At 42.1% G+C, this 13,560-nt stretch overlaps 1 protein-coding gene across 2 annotated transcripts in view; it reads right to left on the bottom strand.

The window, feature by feature from the left end:
- The window catches only part of LOC147112835 (interferon gamma receptor 1-like), a 72,102-nt gene extending 58,747 nt beyond the window's left edge, over window positions 1–13,355 (bottom strand). For both annotated transcript variants that reach the window (XM_085997510.1, XM_085997511.1), the window contains exon 1: window positions 13,129–13,355. In XM_085997510.1, the coding sequence (XP_085853636.1) occupies window positions 13,129–13,213 (85 nt within the window). In that variant the 5' untranslated portion in view covers window positions 13,214–13,355. The remainder of the gene's footprint in view (window positions 1–13,128) is intronic.
- Between the last annotated feature and the right edge of the window lie 205 nt (window positions 13,356–13,560).

Genomic DNA, 13,560 nt, shown 5'->3' with positions numbered 1-13,560 from the left:
TATTTTTCTGACTTAAGAGATATATGTAGTGGGGTCCCCTAGGGTTCGGTATTAGGACCATTGCTTCTATATATGACCTGGACTTGGGTATAGGGAATACAAATTTGAAATTTGCAGATGCTACAAAACTTGGCAATGTAGTTGATAGTGAGCAGGATAGTAGCAGACTCAGGAGGACATAGACAGACTGGTGAAATGGGCAGATGCAATTTAATGCGGATAAGTGTGAAGTGATGCATTTTATCAGAAACAACATGGAGCGGCAGTATAATTTAAATGGTAATATTCTATGGGGGGGTGGGGGCAGGTGCAGGTGCAGAGGGACCTGGGGGTGCATATTCACAAATCTTTGAAGATGGCAGGACAAATTGATAAGGCAGTTAAGAAAGCATATGGGATACTTGGCTTTGTAAATAGAGGCGTTGAATACGAAAACAAGGAAGTCATTCTAAACATTTACAAATTTTTGGTTAGGCTTCAGCTGGAGTATGGTGTACAGTTCTGGGAAACACACTTTAGGAAGGATGTCAAGGCCTTGGAGAAGGTACAGAGAAGGTATCAGGACGATACCAGGAATGAGGGACTTCAGTTATGTGGAGAGACTGGAGAAGCTGGGATTGTTCTCCTTAGAGCAGAGAAGATTAAGGGAAGGCCCAATCGAGGTATTCCAAATTATAAGGGGTTTTGATAGAGCAAGTAGGGAGAAACTGTTTCCTCTGGCAAGTGGGTCAGTAACCAGAGGTCATAGCTTTAAAATAATTGGCAAAAGAACTAGAGGGGAAATGAGGAGAATTCTTTTCACACAGAGGCTTGTTAAGATCTGGAATGCAGCACCTGAAAGGCTGGTGGAATCAGATTCCATAGGAACTTACAAAAGGCAATTGGACATGTACTTGAAGAGAACTCATTTGCAGGGTTATGGGGAAAAAGCTGGGGTGTGGGACTAAATTGGATCGCTCTTTCAAATAGCCGGCACAGGCACAATGGGCCAAATGGCTTCCTTCTGGGCTGCAAGATTCTATGGGGGAAAAATTCAGTATCGCCCCGTTTGGGGCGCCATTATCAGCCGTGCACAAAATTTAGCGCCTGGCGCTAATTATCGCCTCCGACGGCAAACGGCTTTTATCGCCCCTGGAGGTGATTGGAGCGCTAAATCAGGCGCTTCACACCTGTCTTAAGGCGCAAAGGCCGAGGAGCGAGGCGAAACCTCAGAGTGCTGGCGAAGCTCATGTGATGTGAGTCAGCAATGGAACACAGACACACTGGCGCCGGCCAGTTCTGAAAGGGGAGTTCTGACGAAAGGTCATCGACCTGAAATGTTAACTCTGTTTCTCTCTTCACAGATGCTGCTTGACCTGCTGAGTTTCTCCAGCATTTTCTGTTTTTATCTTAAAGGGGAGGGTCGATCTTGCTCTCCATCCACATCCTGCTCATTGCAGCCTTGAATCTCGGCCTGGAGAGACCTGTACATCAAATCTGCTGGAAAGAACAATGGAGAGACCCAGGGAAAGAGCTCAGAGTGCAGCCCCCACAGTCTCTTCTAAATCGATACAAGGGCAAATCAAAATGAACCTGCAAAGTGCTGCTCAGTACCCAAAACTCCTTCACACAGCGTTGAATCTCTCCAGAAGTCTCTCTCTCTCTCTCTCAGAATGCGTGGTGCAAAAATGTCACCAACAAAAAAAGGCAGGAAGCGGTCGCCTTTAAATAATGCTCCCCCAGTCCCTTCCTGACTGCAAAATGCTCCCCTCAACCTGTCGTTGCTAGCGGCAGGCGGTAAGGCAGGGGGCGCCACTCAATATCCAGTCCGGGGCGCTACCGGGGCGTTGCGCACTCGACTGACGTCACGATCTGCTGGTGCAGGAGATCGTGGCGGTAGTGATTAGCGCCGCCGCAAAATGTCTAGTTAATTTCGCGAGCAGCGCAAACATCACCGCACCCGGGTGCTAGTTGCTTTGCGCCCCATTAGCGCTCTCAAGGCACTAACGGGAGGTGCAAACAACTGAATCTTTTCCCCCTATGGTTCTATGTCCTGGCTACTTGGGAAAACTGGCAAACCCAGCCCCATTTAATGCCAAGATGTGGTCACACTTTGAACTGGTGCCCGAAACTTGTATTTTACTGTGCTGTTGAGTTACACTACTTTTATCTTGTTAATCAGAGTTCTGTATGGGGTCTAGAACAGATATTCAAATTTATAACTGCTAAGTCAAAGTCTGGCTGCTAAAGAAACTTCCTTCCACCAACTGGCAACTGCAATGTTTCACAACAAACAATTGGTTGCATACTGTGAAACTAATAGTTACATTCTTGAAATACTGGCTAGCTTGGCAACTTTGTTGCTCAAAAGAACTTTACTGAAAGCAAAATAGTACAAAAACAGTATTGTAGAGTCAGACGCAAAACTGTGATCTATTGCTAAGCAACAGTGTAGAATCAACACTCCGAGTTTTGTTGTTTGCGGGTAGTCACACTACAGAAAGAAATATTGGCCCTGAATTTCTGATCGGAGGCTTCCTGTGGCCGGAGACTCCGATGGGAAAAAAATCTACAAGCTTACTTGGTGGCCTGGGAAGAATGGGGACTCTCCCAGGGGTGCCTGCTGTTCGTAGGAGCTCCTGGGATCACATGGGCCGGCCCAACCAATGGAAGAAGGAACTGTCAAAAGTATGAATGGGGGGGGGGGGGGATCACCTAAAAAATACACCAACAAATTAAATACATTTTTAAAAAACATTACATATTTAAAATGAATTAAAATGCCATTTAATTAAATATTTAAACAAAAATTTAATTTTTTGACATTTTTTTTAATGTTTTACGGGGCTAAAAATAAATTTACCTTTCTGAAGAGTATTTTTAATTTATAAATTATCAAATTTCATTTTTCAATTAAAAAAAAAAACTCTAAGCTGGTAAAAGCAGGCCATACAAAGTCAAAAAGCACAACTCTCCACCCAGAGGCACTTTTCTTGGGCATGCAGATGATCTGTCAAGAGAATTTTTGCCAGATCGCAAGTGCCGGGTTTCTGCGCATGCGCTTCGCATACCTGAAACCGGCACTTGCACGGCACCTACGGGCGTATATGCACCTCGTACGCACATGTAGGGGTTGCAAAATCCAGTCCTTGGTGTATTTTACTATTCATTAATCTGATACCAGTGAGATTCTGATTGGTTTTTAAAATGATCACAATTAGAGCCCTGTGCACATCCATTTCAGTGGAGTGGATTTTCCTCAAATAGCATCCATGTAATAATTGCAGAAAGCCTCTTTGGAGGCAGCATTCTGCAGCTTCCCTTCCTTCAGTCTAGCTGAATGTTTGCTGATATGCAATACTCAGTAGGTATCAGGAAAATTAAAAGTACTGTAAAAGCAGTCAGGAAATGAATCCTGAACTTCATCCTAGTGTGTCTGCTCTACTAAACGGGAAACTGCAGAAACAATTCAGGGTGTAAGGTTGATTGCCATGGGGCAACCAACGGGTGAAGGAGAAAGAGCAAAAATTTCAGAGAACAAGTGATTACTTCTCAATATCAAACAGGGCATTGATAGAGATATTGCATTATTAAAAGCACTTCCATTAGCTTATGTCAATGCCGATTTATTGTGCAGAATTCAGCCAATTTATAGTGGCAACATGTTAAATTAATTTTAATATTTGGTTGCTCAGCGGGAGTGATTAGGAACATGGAAATAAGTGAACACTTGGGTTCAATAATACCCCACTAAAAGCTAGAACTTAATGCAGTACAGATGTGCAAAAGAGTTTAGAAGAACAAACTTAGGATCTACCAGAGCTCCAGAGATGATAAAGCGGCAACTTAAATTGGAAACAAAAGTGAAGACTACTTTAAAGGATATGGAAAGAAAATATATCCCTAGAAGAATAATACCACAGTTTCTAAATAAGGCTAGAAACAACCTACTGGCTAAAATAAAATGCTTTAAAAAGGAAGGGATACCAGGCTGCCAGATGTGAAAGGATACAGTCTTATCAGAAAGTGCTTGCAAACATCTTTTTCATTTCTTTGAGAACAGACGTCATCTCACTTGTATTTGGCAGCATTACTGGACAAAAATGATACATCTTTGCTGCTGACTGTTTTTATGATGGTACAAATTAACCTATCCTTTACCAATTTAGAGGGTGTTCAAATTTGAAATTAATTTATTTGGGAGTAGGATTTGATCACATCTGTGTAGCTCAGTAAAATATGCATTGTGAAGTAACTCACGATTAAAATATAAGCAAGACAACGGAAACAAATGACATGCAGCCTAAAATCAAAAAAGTTAGCAAAGCAATAAAAGAGACAGTAGCTAATATTTATGAGCCCCATAAATGCAGAGGCTGTATTGAGAGATGGAAAGCAACAAATATTATCCCAATACTCAAAAGTGCGAGACTTAAATAGAGGACTAAAGATGGGTTCACCTTCAATTTGTAGTAGTGAAAGTGTTCAAGACCATCATATGGAACATTTTCAAACGATCAACTAAATATTATGAAAAACACAAGAAGTAGTCAGCATAAATTTAAAAGCAAAGGTACGCAAATGCACTGGAGTTCTTTGACAGGGTAACTGAATGTTTCAATAGATGAACCTTATCTGCTCAAAGAAGAATGAACTTTGATTTATATAGAGCTTTTCATGATCTCAGGATGTCCCAAAGCACATTACAACCAATTTACACATAAAAAGATCCCACAAACAGCAATGAAATAAATAACCAGGCCATCTGGTATAATGATGTTGGCTGAGGGATATATCTTGGCCAGGACACTGGAAGAACTCCCCTGCTCTTCTTTAAATAGTGCCATGGGATCTTTTATGCCTTCCCGAGAAGGCAAACTGGGCCTTGGTTTAATGTCTCATTTGAAAGACGGCACCTCCAACAGTGCAGCACTCACTCAGTACTGCACTGAAGTACCAGCCTAAATTATGTGCTCAAGTCTCTGGAGTAATGCTTAAAAACAAGACCTTCTGACTCAGAGCCAAGAGTGCTGCCACTGAGCCAAGGCTGACATCAATGGGCATAAATTTACTTGGATTTTCCGAAGATGTTTGATAAAGCTCCCTGAAAGACTGAAAATGGCTAAGGTTTAAGGAATTAATGGCAAAGTAGCAAATTTGATTCAAACCCACTTGACGACAGAAAACACAGCACGAAGTAGTCATAAATGAAAAAAACTCTGCCAGGAAGGAATTGACGAGTGAAGTTTCACAAGGTTCTCTTCTGTTCACATTGCGTAAGCTATAAGGAGATTAGTTCCAGTAATACTATTCTACATGATGACTAACTCACTAGTGTAATAAAGATAGAGATCAAAGTGATCTTAACAAACTGAATTTCAAATTCAGTTGGAGGGTGAGAAAGTTGTATCTCAAACCAGTGTCCTGATCTTAAACAAAGACAATTACAATGGCATGAGGGCAGAACTGGCTAAAGTGGACTGGAAAAATAAATTAAAAGGTGAGGCAGTTGAAATGCAGTGGCAGACATTTAAGGAGATATTTCATAACTCTCAACAAAAATATATTCCAGTGAGAAAGAAAGATTTTAAGAGAAGGGAGCACTATACATGGCTAACAAGGTAAAGGATGGTATCAAATTGAAAACGATGGCATACAATGTTGCCAAGATTGGTGGGACGCCAGAGGATTGGGAAATTTTTTTAAACCAGCAAAGGATAACTAAAAAAAGAGATGAATTATGAGAGTAAACTGGCAAGAAATGTTAAAACAGAAAGTAAGAGCTTCTACAGGTATATAAAAAGAGTAGCTAAAGTAAACGTTGGTCCCTTAGAGGATGAGAATGGGGAATTGGCAGAGACTCTGAACAAATATTTTGTATCTGTCTTCATGGTAGAAGACACTAACAACATCCCAATAATGGATAATCAAGGGGCCACAGGGAGGGGGGAACTAAAGACAACCACTAAGGAAAAAGTACTTTGTAAAATAATGGGACTAAAAGACGACAAGTCCCCTGGACCAGACGGCCTGCATCACAGGGTCTTAAAAGAAGTGGCTGCAGAGATAGTGGATGCACTGGCTGCAATATACCAAAATTCCCTGGACTCTGGAGAGGTCCCAGTGGATTGGAAAACCGCAAATGTAACACCCCTATTTAAGAAAGGAGGGAGACAGAAAGCAGGAAACTATAGACCAGTTAGCCTAACATCTGTCATTGGGAAAATGCTGGAGTCCTTCATTAAGGAAGTAGTAGCAGGGCATTTGGAAAATCAAGCAGAGTCAGCATGGTTTTATGAGGGGGAAATCATGTTTAACAAATTTGCTGGAGTTCGTTGAGGATGTAATGAGCAGGGTGGATAAAGGGGAGCCAGTGGATGTGGTGTATTTGGATTTCCAGAAGGCATTCGATAAGGTGCCACATAAAAGGTTACTGCATAAGATAAGAGCTCACGGAGTTGGGGGTAATATATTAGCATGGATAGAGAATTGGCTAACTAACAGAAAGCAGAGAGTTGGGAAAAATGGATAATGTTCCAGCTGGCAAATGGTAACGGTAACTAGTGGGGTGCCACAGGGATTGGTGCTGGGGCCTCAACTATTTACAATCTACATTAATGACTTGGATGAAGGGACCGAGTGTAATGTAGCCACGTTTGCAGATGATACAAAGATGGGTGGGAAAGCATGTTATGCAGAGGACTCGCAAAGGGATATAGACAGGCTAAGTGAGTGGGCAAACATTTGGCAGATGGAGTATAATGTGGGAAAGTGTGAGGTTATCCACTTTGGCAGGAAGAATAAAAAAGCAAATTATTATTTAAAAGGAGAAAGGTTACAAAATGCTACAGTTCAGAGGGACCTGGGGGTCCTTGTGCATGAAACACAAAAAGTTAGCATGCAGGTACAGCAAGTAATCAAAAAGGCAAATGGAATGTTGGCCTTTATTGCAAGGGGGTTGGAGTATAAAAGCAGGGAAGTCCTGCTACAACTGTATAGGGTATTGGTGAGACCACACCTTGAGTACTGCGTACAGTTTTGGTCTCCTTATTTAAGGAAGGATATACTTGCATTGGAGGCAGTTCCGAGACAATTCACACGGTTGATTCCTGAGATGAGGGGGTTAACTTATGAAGAAAGGTTGAGCAGGTTAGGCCTATACTCTTTGGAATTTAGAAGAATGAGAGGTGATCTTATTGAAACATATATACTGAGGGGGCTCGACAAGGTAGATGCAGAGAGGATGTTTCCCCTCATGGGGGAATCTAGAACTCGGGGGCATAGTTTCAGAATAAAGGGTCACCCTTTTAGAATTGAGATGAGGAGGAATTTCTTCTCTGAGGGTCGTAAATCTGTGGAATTCTCTGCCTCAGAGAGCGGTGGAAGCTGGGTCATTAAATACATTTAAGGTGGAGATAGACAGATTATTACAAGATAAGGGAGAGAAGGGTTATGGGGAGCGGGCAGGGAAGTGGCTTTGAGCCCAAGATCAGCCATGATCTTATTGAATGGCGGAGCAGGCTCGAGGGGCAAAGTGGCCTATTCCTGCTCCTATTTCTTATGTTCTTATAAAGAGACTGAAAAATGAGCAGATGGATTTTAATAAGGATATACTTAAAGTAATGCACCTTGTAATCATTAATCATTTATATATGATAAATGGATCATTTCTGAAGTAATGCATCATTGGCCCAGAAATTTGGGTCTCCACGGGTGAGTACACACCGGGTACTCACCCGTAAGCCCAATGGAAGTGCCGGTTTCCTGCATGCACTGCGCATGCACGGGAAACCGGCACTTCCGTTCCCCTGAAAGGAAGGGTTAAGAGGTGGAACGCGTGCGCAGGAGAGGCTGCACGTGCACATCAAACTTACGGTTTTTTTTGCAGGTTTTCCCAGGAGGGTAAGTCTCCAGAAGTTAGATATGTAAAAAGCAGGCGCAAGGGCCTGCTTTTTACAAGGTAAGTGGTGAATTCATTAAAATTAAAACATTTTTTCCACAGGTTTATTATTTTTAAATACTTTAAAGAAAGGTAAGTTTATTTTTAGCCCCGTTAGAAAATAAAATTATTTTTCAAAAATTAAAATTATTGTTTAAAATAGTTATTTCATGTAATTTATAGTTTATTTTAAAAAGTGTGATTTAAAAAAAATTATTTGAAGATTTAATGATGTTTTGGGACTTATGGTATTTATAAGTTTGACAGCCCTTCCTGTCAAGCTTATGAATGAAGCATTCCCTGCTTCCCATGGCCCACAAGATCCCAGGGGACGCATCGAATTAACTGCGCCCCTGGGATACGCAAGCACTGCGCGCCGGCAGTTGGAGGCGGCCCAGGATCGCAATTCCACACGGGCCCACAGCTCAACGGCCGGCGCGCTAGGCAAGTGCAGGTCGGGGGATTGCACCCGCGGGAAGCCCCCAACCCGAATTCCTGGGCCATTATGGATCAGACAATACAAAGCTGTTGTCATCTTAATTTGAACAGGCTCCCAAGAAAAGCACCTACTACTACACTGACCTGCTCAAACATGTAGATAGGAATTTGAGTGTTTATAAAGATATGTCGAGAAAAATGATCAAATACTCCAACGAACTCTGTTATTCCTGTGCTACTGGAACAGTAGGAGTTTCCCTTGTGGAAAGCAACTGGACAGTGTGGAGTAATGTGCTTGTGACATTGCACAGACCATATGTATAATTTGTCATTTCATGGATCTTATGTAATGATCTTCAAGAATCATGGACAAACTTTCTTAAAAAAAAAAACCTTTTCCTCAGGAAATTAAATAAATTGAATAAAACCCATGAAATAACAAATTGCACAGGAAAGCAGCAGCTTCAATGGTCTTTTTCTTGTTCCATTCTTTTGCGCATTCTGATTGGCCCTTCCCCAACAAATCTTACAGCCAGATTTCTATTATACCATCAAAATAGCCACCTTATCTTTGAAAGAGGTGAAGGCAAACTGAATTTAACAGCTTCTTTTCAGCATTCAACAATGAGGCAACAAGTCTCAATTATTCATTCCCTTAATTACCAGACTACACATCAAAACATCCAACACAGAAAGACCACTAATAAAGTGCTATTGTTTGACGGTTTGTGCCAGAATACTCTCACTTGCACAGGCTATATTCAAAGTGAAAAAGATTCTGAAGAAAACCAAATGAAGAACAGGGTTGAAAATTATATGGTTAAGTATATGATGAAGACATAATCAAGTACTTAATGGAACATAATAGTTCATTATCTTCTTAGGCGGTCCCTCGGAACCGAGGATGACTTGCTTCCACATTAAAAATGAGTTCTCAGGTGACTGATGAGTCCAATGCGCGATCTACAGTCTCTCGTCACAGGTGGGGCAGATGGTGGTTGAAGGGGCGGGTGGGTGGGGTTCTTGAGTTGACATGCGCTCCTTCTGCTATTTGCGCTTGTTCCTGGTGAAGAGATTCAAGGTGTTCGGTACCTTCCCGGATGCTTCTCCTCCACTTTGTGTGGTCTTGGGCCAGGGATTCCCAGGTGTCGGTGGGGACGTTGCACTTTTTCAAGGAAGCTTTGAGGGTGTCCTTGAAGCATTTCCTCTGCCCACCTGGGGCTCTCTTGCCATATCGGAGCTCCGAGTAGAGCGCTTGTTTTGAGAGTCTCGTATCAGGCATGCTGACAATGTGGCCCGTCCATCGGAGCTGATCGAGCGTGGTCAAAGCTTCGATGCTGGGGATGTTGGCCTGAGTGGGAACACTGACGATGGTGCGCCTATCCTGCCAATGGATTTGCAAAGCACTGGAGAGGTACCACCAACGCTGCCTCATTATCATAAAATAGTAGTGACAGCAGGATTTTAGTAAGGTATAATGGTGACTGAAAGAAAGAACTTGCATTTGCTTGCTTTCATGACCTCAGGATGTCACAAAGTGCTTTACAGCCAAGAAGGTACTTTTTTTTTTAAACTGTAGTCACTGTTATAATGTAGAAAACACAATTTGCACACAGCACGGTCCCACAAACAGCAATGAGACAATGACCAGATAATCTGTTTTGTGATGTTGGTTGAACAATAAATATTGGCCAGAACACTGGGGAGAACTCCCTTGCTCTTCTCCGAAATATTGCCACGAGATTTTTTTTACATCCAACAAAGAGGGCAGACAGGGTCTTGGGTTAACGTCTCATATGAAAGTCAGCACCTCCGACAGTGCAGTATTCCCTCACTGGAGTATCAGCCTCGATTTTGTACTCAAGTCTCTGGAGTGGAACTGGAATCTACAACCTTCTAACTCAGAGGCGAGTGTGTTACCAAGGAGTCAAGACTGACAGCCAAGGGGAGAAACTTTATACTCTGCCCACTTGAACTGTGAAAAACAGTACAATCGTTGTGCCCATTTTAAAATCTCATTTAAGTGTCTTGGGAGGTTTATACATTAAAAGAATTATATAATTGCAAGCCGTTATCCTGCTACGTACGCATTTATACTGCATATACCAATGGATTTTTAATAAGCTGAAAGTTTAATAAAGTTCCGTTTTATTATACTTACATTTAGAATTAACCTAGAAAAAATATTTCCCATCAGTTTTACAAAAATTTAAATATTTGAAAAAAATCTGCCTCTGACTGGCTTTGAGACAGCTCAACTCAAATTAATTATTACATTACAACATTGACTGCATTTCAAAATTACTGTAATTGGCTGTAAAGTGCTTTGGGACATCCTGAGGGTGTGAAGGGCACTATATAAATGCGAGTATTTTTTTTTAATTGGCTGTTACGGCTTCAGCATTAATCTAGAGTACAATATAAATGTTAAACTGTACAGTGCTCCAGTCAGACTGCACCTTGAGTAACGCATCCAATGTTAGTCACCGAGCTGCAAGACTTTGAACCAGGTAGAGAAGAGCCACAAAACTGATTCCTAGCCTCAAAGAACTGAGTTATGAATGCAGTGGACAGCTTTGAAAAGGTGTGACCGAGAGGTATACTGTACAAGGTGTGGAAAAGCTAAATCTGAACATCACCTTATATTAAACCATGATAATTTGACAAAGTTGTTGCATGTTCAAATTGGGAAAAGGCAAATTAGGGTGGAAACATCTGGATGCTGTGGTGGGGAACTGTAGGTTATTTACTGGATGGATGAGCTGAGATAAGCAAATGATTTTCCTCAGTATTTTGCTATTGATTTTCCTCATCTATTTTGTGATCTTTTAAACTTAGAATCAAAGAAAACAGCAAGAAGCGATGCTGTGAAGTATTAAGATAGCAAAATATTGCGGATGCTGGAAATCCAAAATAACAACAGAAAACGCTGGAAAAACTCTGCAGGCCAGGCAACATCCGTGGAGAGAGAAACAGAGTCAACATTTCGGGTCGAAACCCTTCTACAGAACTGAGAAAAAAAGGCAGTTTGGGGGCTGGGAATGAAAGAAGAGACATCAAGAGATATTCAAGGTGAGACGAGATAGTAATAGGACTATCTTGTTACTATCCTATTACTATCTCGTCTCACCTTGAATATCTCAATGTCTCTTCTTTTATCACAAGGTCCATTCAGTCAATGTATAATGACAAACAAGTCAGAGGTGGATCAATTTCTACTGTAAACATGTTGAGGTCAAGTCAAATGTTTTAATCCAAGCCAATGCACAGGACAGCCACTTAATGGAGTCATCAATTTACACCACATGACAGTTCCACTAATGCAGTGTGTGCTTTCATCATTAACTGTTTTACTTCCTTGGTTACTGAATATTAGTTAAGTAAATAAACACATATTTAGCTTTGTATTGCGAGTATATTTAACGCATTTTCTACTAAAATCCGTGTACGTGACTAAAACAGTATCGCAGCAGCCACATCAGAGGCTTGTCAGCAATTTCTATTTGGGTGCCTTCGATCTTTTTATTTTCTTTCCAGTTTTGAAGAAGGGTTTCAACCCGAAACGTCAACTCAAATTTCTCTCCACGGATGTTGCCTGACCTGCTGAGTTTTTCCAGCATTCTCTGTTGTTATCCTGGACTAATTGTATTGTTTTAAGATGCGCAAATTTGCATTATTATACATTATGTGCGCAATATATAGATAGGTTTGAACTCTCTTAATACAGCCAGTTGACAGCGGTAGAAGAAAAACAGATTTAGATTTTTTTTTGGCCTTCTTTCAGTTTAACGGGCATCAAGCCAGAGCCCTGAACTGGGCCTCAACGCCACGAATACCAAATACAATTATCTGTGTTGAAAATGGCTAGAGAAAAATCGGGTTTTGTAATAATCCAACCTTTTGCCACAATAAATGAAATACATGCCACCGGTCTAATGGGAGTTTAGAAAGCATTCACCGCTCGCTACAATCTAGGTGGAATATTTCGGTGCCCATCCTTCCGTTTATTATTCCCATCCGGAAGTGGCGTTCCCAATACGCGTAGCACAAAAAGTCCCAATCCCGAGGAGCAGCCATCTCGCAATTCACTCTTAAAAATAAAAGCAGCTAAACTGTTTGAAATCCTGCTGCGTTTAGAAACCTAAAACATTTTTACATTGGGGAGAGATTTTAAAACTAAAAAAAATCACTCAGCAATTGAACAAAAAACTTCAGATTAAGATTACCGTCACACAACCCAAAAAAAACCCCACACACCAACCAGACCATAAAAAAAACACATTTAAACCAGCCGAAACAGGATGTGGAAGAGGTTTACTGTACATGACACGATGAGCAAGAGGGTCGAAACCAAACAAAGGCAGTAACCCCCAGTGTGGCTCGCATCGACTGGCTGGGGAACACACAGCAATCAATGCCAAGGTGATTTTCAGCACGTAGCCCACAGAAAATATCCCTTAGTGAACTTAAAATGGTAACTTTACAATTTGCCTTTTACGCCTCCCCCCCGAGATCAAAGCCTTCCCTCCCCCGCCTCCTCAAGACAGCATTAATTCCCAAGTAAGGTCAAGCTGCAAGTGGGAAAGCACTTGTTCAGAAACCTCGCACTGTGGGCCTCCTCCAGCTCGATCTGGCCCTTTTGGCCAGATGTCAAGGTTATTGGAGGATGACGACCCCCCCCCCTCTCCTCTCCTCTCCTCTCCCCCTGAAGTGGAGATATGTTCGGGCTCCCCCCGCCCTGAAGTGGAGATATGTTTGGGCACGGCACTTACCTTGTGCCTGGCGCGAGCCCCAGCAACAGAGGCAGAAAGCGAAGGCGAGCAGCAGGCTCGGTGCTCCGGCTCTGCCCTGCCACATTGTAGCCCAGCTCTTCAATCTCTCCGCCGCTTCATGGACTTGGGACCCGCACCCGGGATCTGCCTAGTGAGCCGCTCTCTCCCGATATGCGCATTTCTGAAGCAGAGGCCGGGCAGCTCAGGCAAACTCTACTCTCGCAAGAAGACAGCTGAGCGTGGGTTGACTTTCACAACGCACGTCATTCCCTGCTGCTGAGGGGGTTAACTCTCTCGGTACTAAACTGTCTCTAGCTTTCAGGTCAAACTGTAACAGCTTTAAGAAAACATCCATAACAAAAAATGCTGGAAATACACAACAGGTCATATTGGGGACCAGTCCCGTGCAATAAGGTCTTAAGTAGGATAGCA

This window comes from Somniosus microcephalus, chromosome 9, assembly GCF_052327205.1.
Source record: "Somniosus microcephalus isolate GS21.2 chromosome 9, FLI_Smic_1.0, whole genome shotgun sequence".
Lineage (NCBI taxonomy): Eukaryota > Metazoa > Chordata > Chondrichthyes > Squaliformes > Somniosidae > Somniosus > Somniosus microcephalus.
The sequence above is the reverse complement of the archived record's forward strand: the minus strand, read 5'-3'. Positions and strand labels throughout refer to the sequence as shown.